Source organism: Chelonus insularis, unplaced genomic scaffold (genome assembly GCF_013357705.1).
Source record: "Chelonus insularis isolate UGA/USDA-ARS -01 unplaced genomic scaffold, ASM1335770v1 scaffold_362_pilon, whole genome shotgun sequence".
NCBI classification, from domain to species: Eukaryota; Metazoa; Arthropoda; class Insecta; order Hymenoptera; family Braconidae; genus Chelonus; species Chelonus insularis.
The window spans coordinates 491,750-511,873 of NW_023276793.1; the positions used below are offsets into that span (position 1 = coordinate 491,750).

At 30.5% G+C, this 20,124-nt stretch overlaps 1 protein-coding gene across 4 annotated transcripts in view; it reads left to right on the forward strand.

Moving 5' to 3' along the window:
- The window catches only part of LOC118073641 (uncharacterized), an 86,201-nt gene that overhangs the window by 44,104 nt on the left and 21,973 nt on the right, over positions 1-20,124 (forward strand). For all 4 annotated transcript variants that reach the window (XM_035094274.1, XM_035094276.1, XM_035094275.1 and 1 more), the window contains exon 4: positions 15,161-15,271. In XM_035094274.1, the coding sequence (XP_034950165.1) occupies positions 15,161-15,271 (111 nt within the window). The remainder of the gene's footprint in view (positions 1-15,160; positions 15,272-20,124) is intronic.

Consider the following 20,124-nt stretch of genomic DNA (forward strand, 5'->3'; position numbering starts at 1 on the left):
AGCATTAATAATCACGTTTGAAATAGTATAAGATGGTATAGCAAGCTTTTAACTACTTAAATAAATAATTGATAAAAGGAAATAAAAATTCAAGAAACAACATACGGCCGAATTAAATTCAATAATTGTACAAATACTTTTGACAAACAAATTATTACCATCATTATTACTATGACAATTTTCTTTTAATATATTCTGTATAGTATTCTAATAAAAAACAAGAAACACACAATAGCACTTGAGAAAAAAATTAATACAACATTAAATGTAATAATAATAACATGATGTTCCTGAAAACACTTTACTCTTCGCTATTTCGTCTAAATGGGCAGAGGATGGACATGGATAATTCTCTTTTTATTAGTAATTTCATTTTCCTCCTTCAGTCGTCTGTTTTATACTTTTATTATCATTTTATTAGTGTTAATGGTGATTTTATACTATTACATGATGAAAATTTCAATTATTTTCATTACTATTACTTTTTATTATTACCATCAATCTGATGACTGTTTCCACTGATACCCAACTAGAAAAGAAACTTTTATGCCTATATGATGTTTTTTTGAAATTAACAATTATTTTTTCAAAAATTCATCAAGAAGATATCGATAGGAATTAATTTTTAAATAAATAGAATGATGTCTAAAAGATGTCCAGAGAATTCTTTGGCTTTCTTTTAGACATCATTTTGGATATCATTTTAGACATTATTTGAACAAAGTTTTAGGCGGGAGTAGACATCTTGTTGAATGTCTACAACATAACTTTAAGAATATCAAATAGTATTAAAACATCTTTTTATCTAAATTCAAACGATGTTTTGTCGACAGCTTTTTTCTAGTTGAGGTAATTTTTTTCAATCATTATTATTATTATTAACAATCTTATTATCATTCATAATCAATATAGTTATTATTGATAGAATTACATTTATAAAAATGCTTAATTATTTAATATTTCGTTAGAGTATGGAGTAGCTACGACATGGATAATGATTGCTGATTGAAATTTATCGAGTTCCCTTTTCAATGGCAATTCTATTTTCTCACTTGAACAGTAGCTGAGAGCAAACATCAAGAGGAACAGCAATATTTAACTGGATACTTTTTCATCAGAGCTATCAAAAGTTGCTGTGATGTGACAGCACTTGTACACAAAAATGTACGAAGCTTTTATAAATGCATCGGACATTTAATCTGGTTATTACTTTGACTATCCTGCCTTTGGGTTCAATCAAACCGCCGGTTGTTGCAGACGTTTTGAAAAGTGAAAGACACTTGAGCAACAGCAGTAGCAAGGGGATATGTTATTTTACTAATTTTGCGCTGTGAAGCAACATCAAGGGGAAGCTTTCTATTGGAAGAAAGTGACGAAGTCTAGTCTACAGAAATTGGAGACTTGGAAGAAGGTTGTTGGCGCACGACAGTGATGTAGTGCACAGCGTGACGAGTTGAACATGAGATAGAGAGACGACAGCAGAAGAGAAGAAAGAGTATAACGAATCAGGGGAGGAATGGTGTTAGGAACCGGCGCCGGCTCTCGTCAGACTGAGACACTATCCGATTCTGTAGGACGTCACCCTCTTCAATGCCTTCAGGAACTCTAGCCCTGGCTCTTCTATGGACCAGTCACGCGTCCACCCAGATAAGACTCAATGTCGACTTTGTCTTTCACGATAAATAATGACGTTTATGGCAAGCTCCTGTTGATGTTCACGGGTACTAACAACTGTTGAGAATACACATAAAAGTTGGCACAAAAACCCATCAACTTGCTCGAATGTTCTAGACGTAATTACGTCCATTGGTCAAGTCGAAATGGAGGGTAGATTGGTGGAATGCGGAATTATTTTTTCTGGAGGTTTTTAGAGCTTTTTCATTTTTCATTTATATTTTTTTTCGTTAGGTTTTTGTGAATGCTATTATATGGTCAAATGATGACTCGTAAAAAGTTTTATATTGAAAGGGTGCATATTGGTAAAATTGAGAAACGTATTGTTGAAAGTGAAAGTATTTTTAGACGATAAAAAATGGAGTTGTTGGAGGGAATTGAAAGATGGGTTATAGATTGAAACTTTTGATCTACAGTTTGATGGATATTAAATTGAGTAATTTTTTAAATTAAAAAAGACTTTTATATTTTATAAATAAAAGATAAACTGGACTTACCACAATAATCTGTAATGTAGGTATTTTTAAAGCTTAAAAAAACTTATTTAATGATAAAAATTCAACTTCACAGAGTGTTAGATTATTACAAATATAAATAACTTAAGTGAGTAACATGTTTATCTTATTAAAGAAGTTTTTTTATTGATAAAAAAATGAAGATAAAAATTATAATTGTAATTATAATGAATTTTTATGGATTTCGATGTACCCGTATAATATTAAAAAAGTTTCAAGTGTCGTTAATGAATGTAGTTTTAAAGTATTCCTGGACAAAACTCTTTTTTAGGCAATAAATAAATTGCACAAACTTTAAAAATTTATTAAACAAATGAATTCTTTAATGCACTATTTTATTAAAAATATTTATAAATCATGAATATTCATTAGAAAAAAATTGAGTCTAAATAAATATTCAAAAGATAAGAGTTCAATAGTTAAATTTATTTTCAATAAATGATTTTCAAAAGAATCTTTCATTGAAAGAATTATTTCATGTATTAAATATTTATTGAAACGAACAGAAAAATTAAAAAGCGATAAAGTCGATAAAAGCAATTAAGTGTTGATTGAAAGGTTAAAAAGTATTTGAGGATAAATATAATAAGTTAACATTCATACATGGAGCATCGCTCGAGACCTTTAAACGTCGTAAATAAATCGATATAGCCTTATGTACAGTACGCGGATTATAATTTCTTGGCTAGTATACTATATCCGGCGCGCGCAATGCGCTACATATTTTATCGATAATCTCAGTATATCCCGTCTTTATTTATTAGCTACCGGGTTGTTGTATGGCTTACGTGTGATACGTTTATTCGTAATGGAGTTGCATATGCTACTCACCAATAACATACTCAACTTCACTTCATGTGTAGGTACATAATCATTTTTTCGCCAAAGGCTGTATGCACTTGTAAGTATCTTGTACAAAGCAAAGAGATAATTAAAGCCAATTGGATAATAGCACTTGAGGATGAAGTACACTGAAGCTTTAGAAATTATTACATTTATTTTTGAGTGAAAAAAGTTTTTTATTCTATGATTACTGTTGAAAGGAAAAATTCAAATCCTCTTTCCGCAGTAATATTCTACAATATCTGACGGTTTCCCTTTCTCTCTTTCGATGAATTTTTACCTTTTCCTGTGCTATGCTGAGACTCTTATATTGCCTTTTACCCTCTTGGAAACGCTAATTCGCCAGTACTTATACTCATAACTAAGCTATATTTACCACGAAGGCACGTATTTCTTCTTCATCGTTCTGCTTCTTCTCTAATTCTGCTAACGTACTCTTCCTCCTCTTCATGTCTATGTATATGTATGAATGTACATACTGCTGTACCGTTTAAACCCTTCAGCGATTTCTTAAAAGCTTCGGGGGTCAATCAAGCATGCACACATTCGAATATTTTTCAGATAAAAGCACCACCCAACCTATCGATTTCTAATTTTACATACTCATTCATTTCCATATTAATGTCGAAAAATTTGATTTTTTTACTGGCTATAGCTCGTGGACACCATGCCTACACATTTTATCATTTTGGTATGGATCTTTACATGTAAGCTTACTCGTTGCTTGTTTATGGATCAAGTGGTTTAACTGATTTTAGTGAACAGTGCTTCGCGAAATTTATTATAATACATAATTAAAAAAGGGCTTTAAATTTTTTTTTTAATTGAATAAATTTATGTTAAACAGATTACATTTAATTAGTTCTTTCATTACTTTCTTTTATCTTATTATTTTCATACTTAACAATGATTGTAGAAAAATAATTTGACCAAAATTATAATCGACAAATTTTCAGAATGGTAAATTTTGATCGACAAACGATAGAAAGAAAGATGTAAATTCAACATCAGTAATAATTATTTCAATTTTTAAGTCTATTATTTATAGGAGTGCTTAGTCGAAATGACTACAATAATACAGATCTGCTAATTATCGTAGGCATATTCTTTTAATTGTCCCTGCATAATTGTAAATAGTGCCTTTGGTTTAATTAGCCATGTTATATGTTACTGCGTTTTAGTACAAGACCGTATTGCACCAATGGTATTCTTATATTGCAGGAATAACATCAAAGTAGAATATGGAAAATGGGGTGAGTTTCAATTATCTCGTGAAGTTCCGCGGTTTGGTGTAAGCCTCTAAAAGTGGTGAGAGGAAGTTTTAATACCAAATTATTATCGTTAGAAAGATCATAAAACCATGTAATATTCATTGATAAAACAATATATCCGCATGGTGGATAACGATATTTTCCGAGTAAACCAACTTGTGTCATTAATCATACTAATTGATTGATTAGTCAGTTAATCGCATCAAACATTTAAATTTATTTTCCATGCCCCGGAACTTAGCTGTTTCCGTAAACGCTATATTTTATATACTCAGCGATGAGACGACGAAGGGTGACTTGGTTGTGCTTGGTTGCTTTCATCCAAATAAAGGAAGAAGCAGAAGAGTGAGAAAAAAAGCTAAAAAGTGAGTTAAAATGGCAAACGAAAGAATTACGAAAAAAAGTCAGGAAAAAGGTGACGCGAGCTGGAAAATTTGTTCCACCCTCTTATTTCTTTTTTCGCCGATTTCTTTTTTAAAATTTTACCTCTGCAACTACATTTAATGGATATGCTTTAGTGCGTAACGCATTAGAATCTTTCAAAATTTTTTTATTCCTCAATAAAAATCTTTTGAATCTTATTCGAGGGCTTTCTATCAATAAGTATTTAATATTTGAAGAAATAAGCTCAATAGACATGAGGTATTCCCTAAATAAACTTGAATTAACTTTGATTTGAGAGTACGGGAAATTGAATGATTTCAAGAAAAAAAAAAATAGGGTCAGTTGAAAGTAACTGTGATCAAATTAAGGATATTAAATTTGAATAAAAGTTCAAACTCATTAGGTATTAAAATATTTCGAAGTTTCATAATAAATTAAAATAATTAAATTATTAAAGAGTGATTAAATATTTTATAATAATAGTTGAATTTTTATTGAACAATAACAATTTTTAAAATTACTTAGTTTCCTATTGTTACTTATAGAAAAAAACATTTGTTCAGTATCTAAATTAGGAATAAGTATGGTAATATCGCCATATAAGGTAATTGCGTACTCTGCTTTATTTTTTAGTATTATTATTCTAATCGTTGAATAAAAGAAATGTATTATAAAAATAAATTCTTTGATTGCTAAGAAAAAAAAATCATTTTATAATTGAAACGTTGACGTATTTTACTTTAAAAAAAATAAGTAGTAAATATTGGTGTACTTGAATATTAGGATAACATAGTTTCTCTATTTTCGTCAAAGCAGTAAATTTATAGAAACTCGAAAAAATATTTAACTAAATCGAATAATCCAAGTTTAAAGCTCCATAACTTTACTTTTTGATTACCATTTTTAATAACAAAATTATCAACTACTAATTCATAATCAAATGATCGTGACAAAATTGCTTAAACATCATAAAAAAGCTCAAGTTTTCTTTTTAAAACAGTCTAACTGGATTTTTGATAAAAAATTTTTTTCATCATCGGCATTGAATAAAGTCTAAAAAAATGCCGGTAAAAGTTGGCTGTTAACGGATATGCCAACATTTAACAAGTGGAAGACATTGAAATCTACTTCAGGTGCCGGAGTTGGTTGTCTGAAGGACTTTGAGAATCCTTAGGTTGTAAGAATGCGAATCTGCAGCATGTACTGACTGTGGTACGAACACGATGATAAGACTCGACGATTTCCGTCGAATTATGCAAACGAGTCTCTTTCCTTTTATCCCTTTCTCCTATCCTCTTTACCGCCTCTTCATCCAGCAATCATGCAGACCAACACGCACTACGTGATAGTAGGCTAGTAATTGTCAGAAGTGATGCTGCCGCCTGCATTGCACGTACGTCGACCTCAGTACGTCTGCAAAATACTTTCCCACGTAGTGTATATATGTGCTGATATATAAATGGTAATATTCTATGCCGTATCATCAGTAGAACTTATTATACCATCACATACTGACTTTGATCAACCGTAGCACCGAGGTTGCAAACGCTTTATACCTGTCATGACGAATTTATTTGATTCGCTTGTCAGTCAATAATCGTTTTGATTTTTTTATGTATCGCAGAACCGTTCAATCTACCAGCAATAACATTTTGACAACTCAATCGGTTAAACCTGAGAGAAATATATATTACCAGGAAAAAAGATTCATTTTGAGCTTTGAATATTTATCGAACAGTGATCAAATGAATCAAAGAGATTATTTCATTTGACGGATTACTCTAACACGTTATCATTGTCATGTTCGACAGAGGTGTTGGATGAAAATAAATTGTATTAAAAACTCTTTTGTTAGATTTTTGAATATTCGGAATTTATTTCATGATTGATGATTTATTTGAGATTCTTTCAATCAATAATTATCGATATATCACTATTTTTCTTTTGAAAAAATATGTTTCATGAAATATGATTGTTATTTTATTTGTTCAGTTATCATATTGAATCTTTTTTAAAAACAAAATTTATAATTTTCTCTATAAAACTTGAAGTAAAAATTATAAAATTATGTTACTTAAACTTTCACAATTTTTTACTCATCATTCTATTTCTAGGTTATTTTTTATACAGTTTTATTTTTATAACATGATTTGACATTTTAATATTATTATTATTTCAAATTATATGCATAATTTAATGTGAAAATTGACTAAGAGTTTTTTGTTGACCGATCGTCACTTGAAGTATGAGTATAAATAACATGTCAAAAAAGAAATATGAGTTGAAAGATTACTCTAAACCATTCTTCGAGATGAGTTGAAAAATTTGTTATTTCAGTTCATGCAAAAAGAAACTTTAATAAAAAGAGAATCGGCCAATTTTATTTTATTACAAAGATGTGAGGAAAAAATGATATAACAATTTTCTCACGTCTATTTTTATTGCTTATGGAATATAAAAACCGACAGTGCAGCTGATAGCTGTAACTTGCACGTTCATTATTTGGAGATTTAAAGAGGTTGAATGGTATGAGAAAAGACATAGAGGGTGGACGTTTTTCCGAATGTTTGTGCGAGAGACGAATTCGGGAAACTAAATCCCCTTGGTAATCAGTGGGGAAATTCAAATAGGATCTCTTTAGGGTACCTCCGCGCGATGTTATAAGTAGAGGGTGTGTACATATATATTACTTGTCATAAGTGTGTATAGACTACACCAGCAAGCAGCATAGAATTACGGAAACCGATTTTAATCAAAGTAAACTCTCTCAGGTCCTACTGCAACAAAAGGGAATCTTATCTCCTTTTCTTGTACTTTTTTCGTTTATCTCCGATAAAGTTTCATTCATAATTCTTTTTTCTACTTTCATGCTTGAATTAATTTCTGCACCAATGAGATTAAAACTGAGTTTTCTCCTCAATAATAACCTTGGTTACGACAGTGTTGTTCTTCATTAATTCAAGTGAATCAGTTAACAGCAGAAAAAATTCTTAGCTCAACAGTCATTTGCATTCGAAAAATATTTGTAATCACTGTTGAAAATACTTTGATTCAAAAAAGATTTGAATAATTAATTAGTTATTAAAATATCTACATACCTTAATAATGTATAAGTTATTTTTAAAAATTTGCAAGTAAATTTTCATAAATGCAAAGAAAGTAAAATTATTCAATGCTATAATTTGTTACATAAAGTCTCGGAAGAATGAATAAAATTGTTTTTTTATGGCCTTTTAGTCCAACAGGATCATAAATAAAATAAAAACCCAACCTGTTTATCCAAAATTAATCATTCACTTTAAAAAAATAAAATATTCCCCTCTTCATAAAACATTTATAAAAAATTCCTCCGAGAATAATTGTTCAACGCGCTGAAAAGATAGTGAGAGAAGCGTAAGAAAATTGACTTTACTGCTCTTCAGAAGGGTCAGACGAGACACTTGGATGTTTAATCGGTACATCAACTCTTAAACTCACCGAGTGATGAACAAGTTGAAGATCTCAGCTCGAGTTTAACCACCACTTCGATGACATGGATTAAACGTTGCGTGGCAAATTCGTAGAATAACATGATGCGCAAAGAGCCATAGGTCTGAACATATTCACAAGGCTTTATTCAATCCGCATCATGATTCAATGACTCAAAAGTTCAATGACTTCAAAAGCGTCAGTATAATGAATTATTGCTGTTCAACTTGTTACATATAACCATGAAACAAGCAACAACAAACCAGTCTGACCCATGTATAGTCCAATGATGACCCATGCTATGCCTCACGTTAGTGTCACTAAATATTCTTCTCTCCTCGTTCTCCTGCTTAAGGAGCAATTATTATTAATCTTAGGCATTTATAGTCGTCTTCCCCTGAAGAAACCCCAAGTAATCCCCAGAGAAGCAACCGTGTCTTCCAACCATTTGCACGAGATGCTCTCCAGTCCTTCTCGTTAAAAGTCAAATAACTCATGAATCTTTCAATCTCTTTGTTCAACGCTGCCATTACTCATTAGTCATATTTAACTCTTCTTCCCAACATTGGTAGATATAAAATTTCTGGTTGGATCGATAAATATTGTTAGTATAAAAGTACCTCAGATTTGGCAACAAATAACTAGCCGCAGTCGAGGGATTTAGCTCCAGGAGGGTGACACAATAGGGTCCAGTTAGAACTCCCTTCATTTTACGACATTAGGATGTAACAATGTATTCCTGTATAGTATATACTGCAGATACACTATACAGCCCTTTCTTCCTTTTCCACTCTGCTGGAATATCTTTATCCCACAAAGGAACTTGACTCAACCATTGATTTTTTTCTCCATAATTGTGTCCTCCAGTGATTAGAATCTAATCTATTCACTAATTGCTGCATCATTTGTGGAATAGCTAAATATATTTTAGTAATTCATGAAGCAGGTGGAGATCTTTCAATTAAAATAAGGTCAATTGAAATAATTATAGACAAGATTTCGAATTTATAAGAAAACTTTTTCTTAATTGGTAAAACATTTTTTCCAATCTAAATTAAAGACATTTATTTTTTTGAATAAAACTTTTCTCAGCAAAAATATATGTTTAATAAAAAACATTTATAGTCAAGAACATTAATGGTTTTCAATGAAATTTAATTTAAGTTGTGACTTTAAAAGTTTTCTTTTAAATAAAAATATCATTTATAACTATTTATTTTAGCATTATTTAGTAAAATCCTTCAAAATGTCACAATTGAGATGGATGAAAGTCAAGCAAGCCCGAAGCAAATTATAATCAAAGGAATTTTACTGCGATTGAACAAAAAACTGTTTTATTCAAAAATGTTCCACTTGTAATTCAACATTTTTACCATCTATCAAAGTCATTTCAAAAATCTGCAGATTGTCTGTCAGGTGAATTTCTGATCGATGACATATAATGTATACAGGAATATGAAATAATGTATCTCTCTTGAGAGGATAAATAAACGAAGGACGGCAAAACGTTAACGGGAAAAGACGTCTAATACGTTTCAGACCTTCCTTCAAGAGCTAATGAAACTAAACACTCTTCGTCCTGTTACCAACATCGTAAGGAATACTCGTCTGGAGGATTAGGGTTTCAGACATTCTTGCTACCCCTTTGACGAAGTTTCTCGTTAAGTTTGATAGAATTTCTGAATTCTGTCAAGATCATTCACATCCTAGAAAAGTTTTTTAAATTTTTTTCTACTTTACATCAGTTTTATCTCCACGTTATATCTTGTGAAAACATCTTATGTATTAATACTACAATATGATGATGATAAAAAATATTCACAAGCCAATTTATTTATTTAACTATCCATAAACATTGAAAAATAATTCCAAAAATATTCGAGGTAATTTTCTTAGTCTTTCGTAATATCAATAACTTCTTGAAAAGACTCAATGGTACTTTCGAATCTCTCAATGAAAGATTGAGTTGAAAAATACCTCTATCAATTTTTAAGTATTTTTTCGATAAGAAGTTATTAAATTTGAAAGAAATCAGCTAAAAGCATCCATCAAATAACCGATGAAAGCTCAGAGTCTTAACTTTTTTTTTATTAAAAAAAATTAAGTGCAAGATAATACATCTTACTAAATTAACATTTATTATTAAAATAACAATATTATTATAAAAAAAGCAGTTTTCTTAATATTCATATAATTTTCATGACTAAAATATATTATTAAAAATGAGAAATCCTAAAAAAGTTAGAGATGACAACATAAATAATGTCTTTGCATATAATTTTGAGTTGCATACAAAGCATTCCTTCTTTATAAAAAGTAATATTGAATGCCTGGAATATTTTTTGATAACTGACGAGAGAGAGTATTCCCCGAAATACCGTAAAGTTTCATCACAATGTCTCTATGGTGCGACGTTTGCCTTCAAACTCTTGTGCTCGAGGGTGGAGCGAGTTCCGATGGTGCGTCTTTAAGGGGTTGCTTTCAGTTTGAAGCGGAACAATAGTGAGAGAGCTGAGGCAGTGGTATAGGTCTTGGTGAGGGTTCGTATCAAAAAAATACACCGAGGGAAAGCGAGAGAAGAAGATAGAGGAAGAGGAGTTGACAGAGCAAATCTAATAGAAATGAAGAGGTTTGGTATCATCAGACAGACACCCCAGTTCATGAGTAACCCATATGGCAGGTGGTACTGCAGTGTTGAAACTCTTAGAAACTTGTTACTTTTCTGCTTTTCCTTTTCTTATCTATTGCTATCTTTTTTATTACCATCGGGCTCAGCTGATACGTTATACATAGAATCCATATAAGTCGTGAAAATAAAGAGAAGAACTTTGGACTTTTCCTTTTATCCTTTCAGAATGCACCCTCTCCTACTCTTGGTTGGCACATAATCGAGGGAAGTAGAGATATCGCTGGCTCAGATTCACTAAGATCGAATTTATTATCGTTACCAGTCAGCGATTTTCCCCTGAGAATATTCAAAGGCAATTGATTTTTCAATATTACATTCATTGTCTGACTCGTAATTTAATTGTGAATATCAGCAATAGATAACTTCCAATCTGTTTTTTGGTACACTCAGTGCTAACAGATAGTTGTGAAATATTCCAAATGTTGGATCAATTTCAAGCAGCTATATCGTTTGCCAAAAATCATCTTTTTTTTTGGTTTGATAAAATTTTGAATCTTAAATTTTCTCATTTTAATGGCGACACTTTTGAAATTTGTATTATTTATTAATGCGATAGTGTAAAGTTGAAAAAATTAAAATTACTTTGAAAAACTCAAATAAAATGGGAAAAATTTTTCAATTAGATTTAAGCGTGATATTTTAAAATTCATAGTTTTTCATCAAATTTGCATTTGTTATCGCTTTCATCTCATTTTTTCCAACTGAATTATCAGCTGAAAATGTTACAAACTTACTTTTATCTTTAGACACTTGTAATCCATGAATGAAATTTTTAATATTTTTATTTCAGATTCAACTATTCAATTTTAAAAAGAATATTTCAAATGTTAGCCATTTTTTTCTCTTCAATTATCATTTCTTGCTTTAAGTATAAATAAAAACTATAAATAACTTAAAGTAAATTCGTCTTATTGAGCTTTCAAAGTCTACCGTCCATGAAAAATTGATCGTAAAATAATAACTGAAATACTTTTTGAAAATTTTATTCCTTAATCTTTTATTTTTTAAATGAATTTTCACGTAGAATTTACTTATCAGGCTTTATCACAACAGACGTATTGAAAGAGAAGGAATTAATCATTAAGACGGCAAATGAAGTGCTAAGAGTGTCTATATATAAGTAAAGCACGTTCTATCTCTATCATGAAAACACCTCAGGAAGCGAGTAAAACTTGAAAAGGGGTAACAACCAGAGAGAGAGAGAGAGAGAGAAGGAGAGGAGATAGAAAGAGAAAATGATTGTGTTGCCCAAGCATGAAGGTTCAAATTGATTCCTCAAACCGCGGGATACTTTATGCAAATCTATCGCCGGATACGAAGACTCGCCGCAGGAGGCATACAATCACGCAAGATACGACACTGGCAGAAGGGAATCATGCCAAGGGGTTCTTAAAATATTGCGGTGATTTCCGGCGCGACGGCCCTTCCGCCCTGTGCTCATACCAAGAACCTTGATCTTTTTTCTGTAATAATTTCGAATAGTTTCCAATCGATCCCATTATTCTTTTTAATCTTCAATTTCATCAAATCTTAAATTTAAAAATCGTTCAAAAATATACCTTTGGGAGTAATAAAAATCAATAACTTTATCATGAAAATTGAAGTGGAAAAGATTTTCAAGAATTCGATGAAAAATCCAACAATTTATAGCTTAGAATATAATCATAAATGTCAATAAACTGAATAATATTTCAAGTTTAATATTTTATTACTCTTTAAACTAAGATCGAAACATTTCATTAATTTGAAAAAGTGTAAAACAATCAAGTTTGAATATGTTATTCAAATTTTAAATTTTCATTTCAATTTAATCTTTAAAATGAAGTTATTAACAATGATTAAATAATAGCCAATTATTTTTATAAATTTGATTTTATGAAAAAAAAATTATTTATCAAACTTCTATAAAATTTCCAATAATTAAAGTCATGAATAAATCTTTCAATCATGAAATGAAAAAAAAAGTAATTAGATTTTTAAATTGGTTTCTGATGTAAAATAGAAGGCAATCATGCCAAAGACAATATAAACTATAAACCCATACATAGCTATCAAATAATGTCTAAATAAATGATATTACAGTCTATATCAGACTAGTCTCTCTATTGTATATTTTCTAGAATAGCTTCAAAGGTGAGACCTTACAGGTTAATAAATGCTTAGATTTCAGGTACAAAGGATGTCAATTACAGATACACATTTGTAACAATTAACTTTGAAATTGTAGAACCACGTTATAATTAAACTTGCTTTAATTACGCTCATATGGTTCTTCGAACCCTTCACGAGAAACACGTATGTTTGCTGTATCCTTTTATACAAGGATAAAATGTTGATTAAAAACTGTTTACCAATATATGTTTTACTCTCGTCAGCAATCACAAATCAAACATATCAGTAAAATAAAAAAATCAAGGATAACGTTAAAAAAGCAATATTCTCGTGAAATAGAAACGCAAAGAAAATAATAATAATCGTTTATTCCATTGTCATGACGAAGGTAAAGCGTTGAGCTTGGCCTGAGGCTTGTTTCACCCTAAACGTGAAACGTAACACGCTTATTTATATATTTTCGTGTGAAAATGGAAAACGGCTCCACTTCAAAGACAAGTTATTAGGAAGGGTGATGTGGCCGAAAGGCAACTCACGATTAATACCGACGCTTTGAACTTGAAGAGGTGTATTTAGATGTAGCAGAGGAGAAGTAGCAGTGTTGATGATGGTGCACAAATGACGTTCAAGTGAAAATACCGTCTCCAACAGTCACATTGATGTTAATAGCTCGTTAAATTAGCTAAGTGAATGCAAGTCGTACAACGTAGACGAGTACCTTATTTCACGTATATTCAGAGCTTTCTCGAGCTGTGGTATTTGATATGAAGGGAGTCAAGAAGGACAAGATCCTTCGTTGGCTGAAACTCAATGTGTAATATTGAAGCAAACTCACTTTCTAGCATATACCAGTAAATAATGTCGCACAAATTGTCACCACTCATCACATACTCCCCTGGGATTGTCTATTACTGTAGCACATCGAACTCGGAGATCTGGATGTCTAACATGCTGATGAAGTGTTGGAGCTCGTGTTGAAACTTGGCGCCGAAGATTCCGGAATGTTTAATAACACGAGACACGAAAATGAGCCACCAGAGAAGAGTTTCAACAGTGATTCGACATTTCGGCATGTAAATGGACCCTGAGAAACTTTTTGGATCATCATGGATAAACTAATAAATACGCAAATCAGTTAACTTTCTTTCCCTATCACATAAAAAAATAAGAGGGAGTGAATAGAACTGGAGCATATTCGCAAATAGGATTTTTCGCATTAAAACTTGGTCAGAAAACTAATCCCATGGGTCTGATATAGGAAAATGTTAACGGGGTAAGTTGGTGGAGGTAGTGGGTACACTGATAAACCCTCTCGCTGCCAACAAACGAGAACAGCTACACGCGCCCTTGTTGGAGATGAGGTGATGCTAAGGGTGGACCACTGTTGGAGGAGAGTAGTAAAACGTGCTTTTGCCAAGTGAGGGTGAATCGGAACTACGTGACTCTGCATGCGAATCCTCTTCGCTCTCTTGAACAAGGATAACTCGTCACAATCTCATTCGCTTCTCATATGGACGCAAAATGGCCGGGTACTTTTGGATAATCATATTGCCTATTGAAAACTACTGAAATAGTAATTAGCCAATGAAAGGGCTTAGCTGGAAATTGAGGGAAGCTGTGACTATTAGGTGATAAGAATGCTTGGAGTTATCATTGGTGCATTCTTATGCTAACGAATGCTGGAATAAAGGATCTTTAAACGTCGTTTCAAAGATATTAAGAAGATTCTTCTGCTGGAAAAGTTGTTGCATAATTATTTAAGAGAAGTTTTATGGTGAAGAAGAGGAGAAATATTAATAGAAAATATATTTTAGTATATAAATTTTTTTTCATCTTTTGTCATTGTAATTAACAAATGCAATTATTGTAACTGAAAAATTTTTTTAAACAATAATAATACAATAATAACAATGATATATGTAAATAAATTTAATAAGAATATAATTGTAAAAATAAAAATGTTAATTCTCAATCTAAATGAACAAAAATAATCACAACACAACGGTCGTAAAATATTTACAACATACCTATTGCTGAATTTTATTAGAAAGTAACGAACAAAATTATTTTATAACATAGTTTTAATAGTTTTAATTAAATTTAATGACCACAAGCTGTAACTTGAACACAACATGACCTGCTTCATTAATAAGTTAGCAACATAAATCACACTAATTAATCATCATCATTATCATCTGTTGCAGGAAAATTTAGAGGAGCGAGTCCATGAATTAGAGAAAATTCTGCAAAATGAAAGGGCAGCCGCACAACGGGATCGTGCCACTATTACCAAACTGCAACGTCAAGTCAACAAGGTCAGTATTTAACCTAATGTCAAACTGTAAAATTAGGTCATAACTACAATTGACCAATAGCATGACATTAGCATTTGAATAGATAGCAGTATTTCGTCAATGATGTCGATGATCGATGAAAGTATACAGTCATAAATAATTCATAAACTGTGTGACTGCGTGTTGAAAAATTCGTAGTGACATTTTCAAAACATGAGAGAATATGATAAGATCAACTTTATAATCATCTCTCGTAGGTATGAATATTATGTCACCATTTTAAAGCAGATACATTAAAGTAAAGACAGTTGATTTATCCACTTACATGAAATTACAAACATAAGATTATTTGAACACGAACTCTCTCCTAAACCTACCTGTAGGGATTACTTGTTGGATATACGCATTCATGATCAGTTAACTGGTATGCGCTTTGAACCGTTATCTCACCCACCACTACCAAATTTATTATCCCTCCTTGCACGACAGTTCTGTGATCAATATCCTTACCGCAGAACTGATCCGTCCTTGAACCGCAAACGCTTTTGTCGATTGATTATATTTGCAAATGTCAAAAACTAACAGAACTGTGAATTTCTATATAAAGCTGTGTTAATATCGCAATACTGTAAATCTTGCTTTAAAGTTCCCTTATTGGCTCTGATACTGTGTTTTAGTTTGCTTTAGGTTAACAATTTTAAGGGGTTCGATAATAATCAAATGAAAACTTTTCTCGAACGTTATCGAGAATTATTTGAGTAATATATTGATATTATTGTTCAAATTTTTATTGTAAGAGTTTGAATTTATTTTTATTAGAATTAGTAAATTATTGGGTATTAAAAGTTTCAAGAATCGTCTAGGTTAAGAATTAAAAGAATAGTAGTAAGAATACTTTTTTATAATAAAATCAATAATGAATGAACAATAAAAAAATTGCTAGAAATATTTTATTTTTTACGATTCAGACAAAGTTTCCTCTTTATCATCTTTAAAACAATTGAATTTAATTCAAAACTATTGATAAACTTTCTGCAAGATTACTTTTAAAAAATTGTAACCCCTATTGCTGTCATTTTAATGTTGATTAAGAAAAAAGTGTGAACAATCAAGCAATTGCTTATACGAATATTTATTAAGAAAATATAATTATAATTTTTTGGACTGAAAAAGAATTTTTTTGGATAAAAAAGTTGATATTGGCGTCAAGTCGATGAACAATAGATAATGGAAATGACTAGAAAAATGGATATACGAACTTTTAAAGAAATCAATTGGTGCAAGGTGTCTAAAGCAATTTCCACGGGTTATTACACTAAGGTTTCATAATTCACGTTCCAACATTCCCCTTCGACCGTCAAAAGCGAGACTTGCTTTCGCATCGTTGGTCGCAGACGGTGTACGATTTTTCCTGTCTCGGTTAGCCACCACGACTTCCGGTAACATTAGTACAACTTCACGTGCCAGAAGAAACATTTCCCCTTTGCTTTTTTTTTTAATTCCATCATGAAAATGAAAGCACTAGAATGATTTCAAATGGGAAATGATCCAGACTTTGTAAATTTGGTGAACCTTGTCCTGCGCTTCTAATTTACCCAACTGACACTATCAGTACAGAGCGTCCAAGATCTATGTTGTAGATAAGTCACATAACAATTTATACGCACACTAGGCAGTGCAAGCGTAGGAGGATATGGTTGGGCACAAGACACCCTCGTGGACAATCCAATATCTATATAGATATACACATCGTGTCACCCTAAAACGTTCTAGAGATAAACTTAATTGAATGGCACAGCCTGGAAGACACCCTAAAATACCGAAAAAGACAGAGAACCAGAAAGATGGTCATCACTGACCGGAAATGATGATTCTGTCATGGCTGCGTCATAAGAAAGAAACCCATGAGGAGGTTTTAATAAAAGATAGTGCAGGAAAAGCTTCCTATGATTTGCCGTGACTTTTGATTCAGAAAATTTTGCCTCTTGGAAAATGAGAACTTCCTAGACTCATGAGTCTTTCCGCTCTGTTATTTATCTAGTGAGAATATAGTAGATAACATTAATAACAGTATTCAAGGGTGCATATTTTTGTTGTTTGTTGATTTTTTCATGTAAAACACTCATGAAAAAATTGTTTCGACTTGCTTTTTTTTAAAGAAATTGGATTACTTGATAAATAGTGGGATGACTTGATGGATTTATTCAATAAATCAATGACAGACTAGTTGAATAAACAAATCAAAGTAATCAATTAATTAAAACATGAAATTTATTTTATTTTTAAATAAATTCTTTACAAAGTATTAAAATGGTTTTTTTATTAAAATTGAACAATCCATTTTTCAAATTGTTTTATTAAATAAATTTTATTCATAATTCAATCAGCAAATTTATCAAATTAATTCTGTGTTAAAAAAAAAATATCAATAAATTTTTCTGTTTATTTTCAAACGTCATTCAGAGTTAAATAATGAAAAATTTATTTGTATCACAGCTTGAGCGTATATTTGTACTATTTTTTATTTGTTATGTTTGAGGAAAATAATTAAAATACTATTTAAAAAGTAATTAATATTAAAACAATGTGTTGGTAAGTGTCCAGCAATATATTATAACCATTCTAGTACCAAAAGACTGCTTTTGACAACATAAGAATATATTTTCATTCAAAAAGCAGTTGTTATAAAAACGAAACTTTTGTAATTTTTCAAGTCGCGTTTAGCATAACGAAGAAGTAAAGCACAGAAAAAGTAAACGCGGACAACAGAATCTCAACGACCATTTTTCTGAGAGGACAATGCACGCGAAGAACGGATAAGTCCGTTGGTCTTTGGTCCTTGATTTTTTTTCGTTGTTAAAATCTTGAAGAAACTTATAATGAAGAGATTTTTCACCAGAGTTTATACCTATGCCGACAAGCTTTTATACGTAACCGACAGTTAATTAACATTTTGTTTGCAGCTGAGAAAAGTTAGAAAACCATAAAATACTCTGCGGTACGATTGGACACAATACTCTCAGGGCTTTTTATATTTTTAGTTTACCTAATAATTAATCAAACATGCCTGACAGATTTTCTATATTGGTATTCACAGCGACCAAACAACACAAGATAGACAACAGAACCAAATTATTTTTATTTAAAACCCGCTTGTCCTTTGTAATATTCATTTCTCTTTGTTCTCTCAATTTTTCTCAATAAAAATTGAATGCTTCTGTCTCGCTATGAAATTTTCAATTCTAGTTTCGAGAAACTTTTGCCCGCGGTCGAACAAACTTTAAACGATTTTAGAGAAATTCAAACTCCACTGTCGAGACTTGTCGAAAATTCTGATTCAATAATGATGATCAATGATACCTCTTCTGAGAGAAATGCATTTATGTAAATGTAATAAAAGTAAAGTCTGGATACTTTTAAATTGTTCATAGATAAAAAGAGCTGGAAGAAAAATACAAATACTTAGACATCATGACTTCTTGACAGTTTTATTGAAAAAAATTAAAATTTTTCCTTTTATGATAACTAATAATCATTTTTATAACAGAAATAGTTATTTTATTTCATTAATTTTAAAATTTATCTTATAATTTAGTTTTAAAAAAGTAAATTACGTTTCATTATGACTATTTAAGTCAGTGTAAATGAGATAAGTTACTAAATTATTCCAGTCTTATTGTTAGATAAAAAAAAATTAGTTAGAAAAACGTTCTGTTTATTTAATATTTGCAATGAATCTTTTCATTACTAATAAAATGTCTTAATAGATATGAAGAGCAAATTGTTAATATTTCTTATTATTTATTTATCCATAGAAAAATTTACATAATAATAATGATACACAAAGATGAAAATAATTGATTAATTAATTGTTAATGAATATTTACATCACAGTTAAACAAGAGTTTAATTGAAAATTTACCTCGTATTAATTAAAACTTGATATAAAGTTTAATTATTTGCGTTTAATTAATAAATTCAAAATGTTTTTTCTTCACTAACCACATTGACTTTAGTTCATGTTATTGTAGATTTACGGAAAATTACAATCACGAAAGTAATAAAGTACATTACTTAACAATGTCTATTATAAAAGTTCAAAGTTTAAGGAGTATTTATTAATTTTTTTATTATTTATATGCAAAACCGTAAATTATTGAAAGTATAAAAGTGTAATAAATATTGCACACTAATAATTGAAACCTTGGATGTAAGAAGGACGTTCGGTTTTTTTGTGTTGTTCTCATAAATAATAAATGAGCAATAATATTGCTTTTACTATTAGCGTCTCGAATGTAAAAGAGGTTTAAAAGCAAGTAGTAAGTAAGTTTACTTGATGTGCATATGGTAAATATAAACTGGAAAAGATACAAACGTAAAAAATGAAATAAAATTTTAGAGGATACTTTTTCAGATAATTCAGTTCCTCGTACATACATCCTTTTGAATTGTAAAAAAATTGTAAAAATTTTCAAGTAGTAAAGAAATACTCTCTTTGAACGAGAAAAAAATTGTAAATATCTCTTTGATTCCTCACAAATATTTAAAAACATTTTCTTTAATAACTTCACATCACTGCATTTATTTACTTTTATTAAATATTTTATTTTGAATCAAATAGAAAATAATTTTCTCCTGATGTATATATGTATATATAAGTTTATCAACTCAGTTAATATTTCTCACTTAAAGCTCACTTTTGAAAAAAAAACCAACAAATAATTAACTGTTGGCCACTTTATGTTATTTTATTGATAAAAATTTACATTTGTAAATGTAGACAGTAACGTGAGTACAGTGTTTAGCAGCAGCCTTTTTTGTACCGTCTAGACACGCTCAATTGCCTGTAGTCCATGAGTATTTCTTTCAAAAAA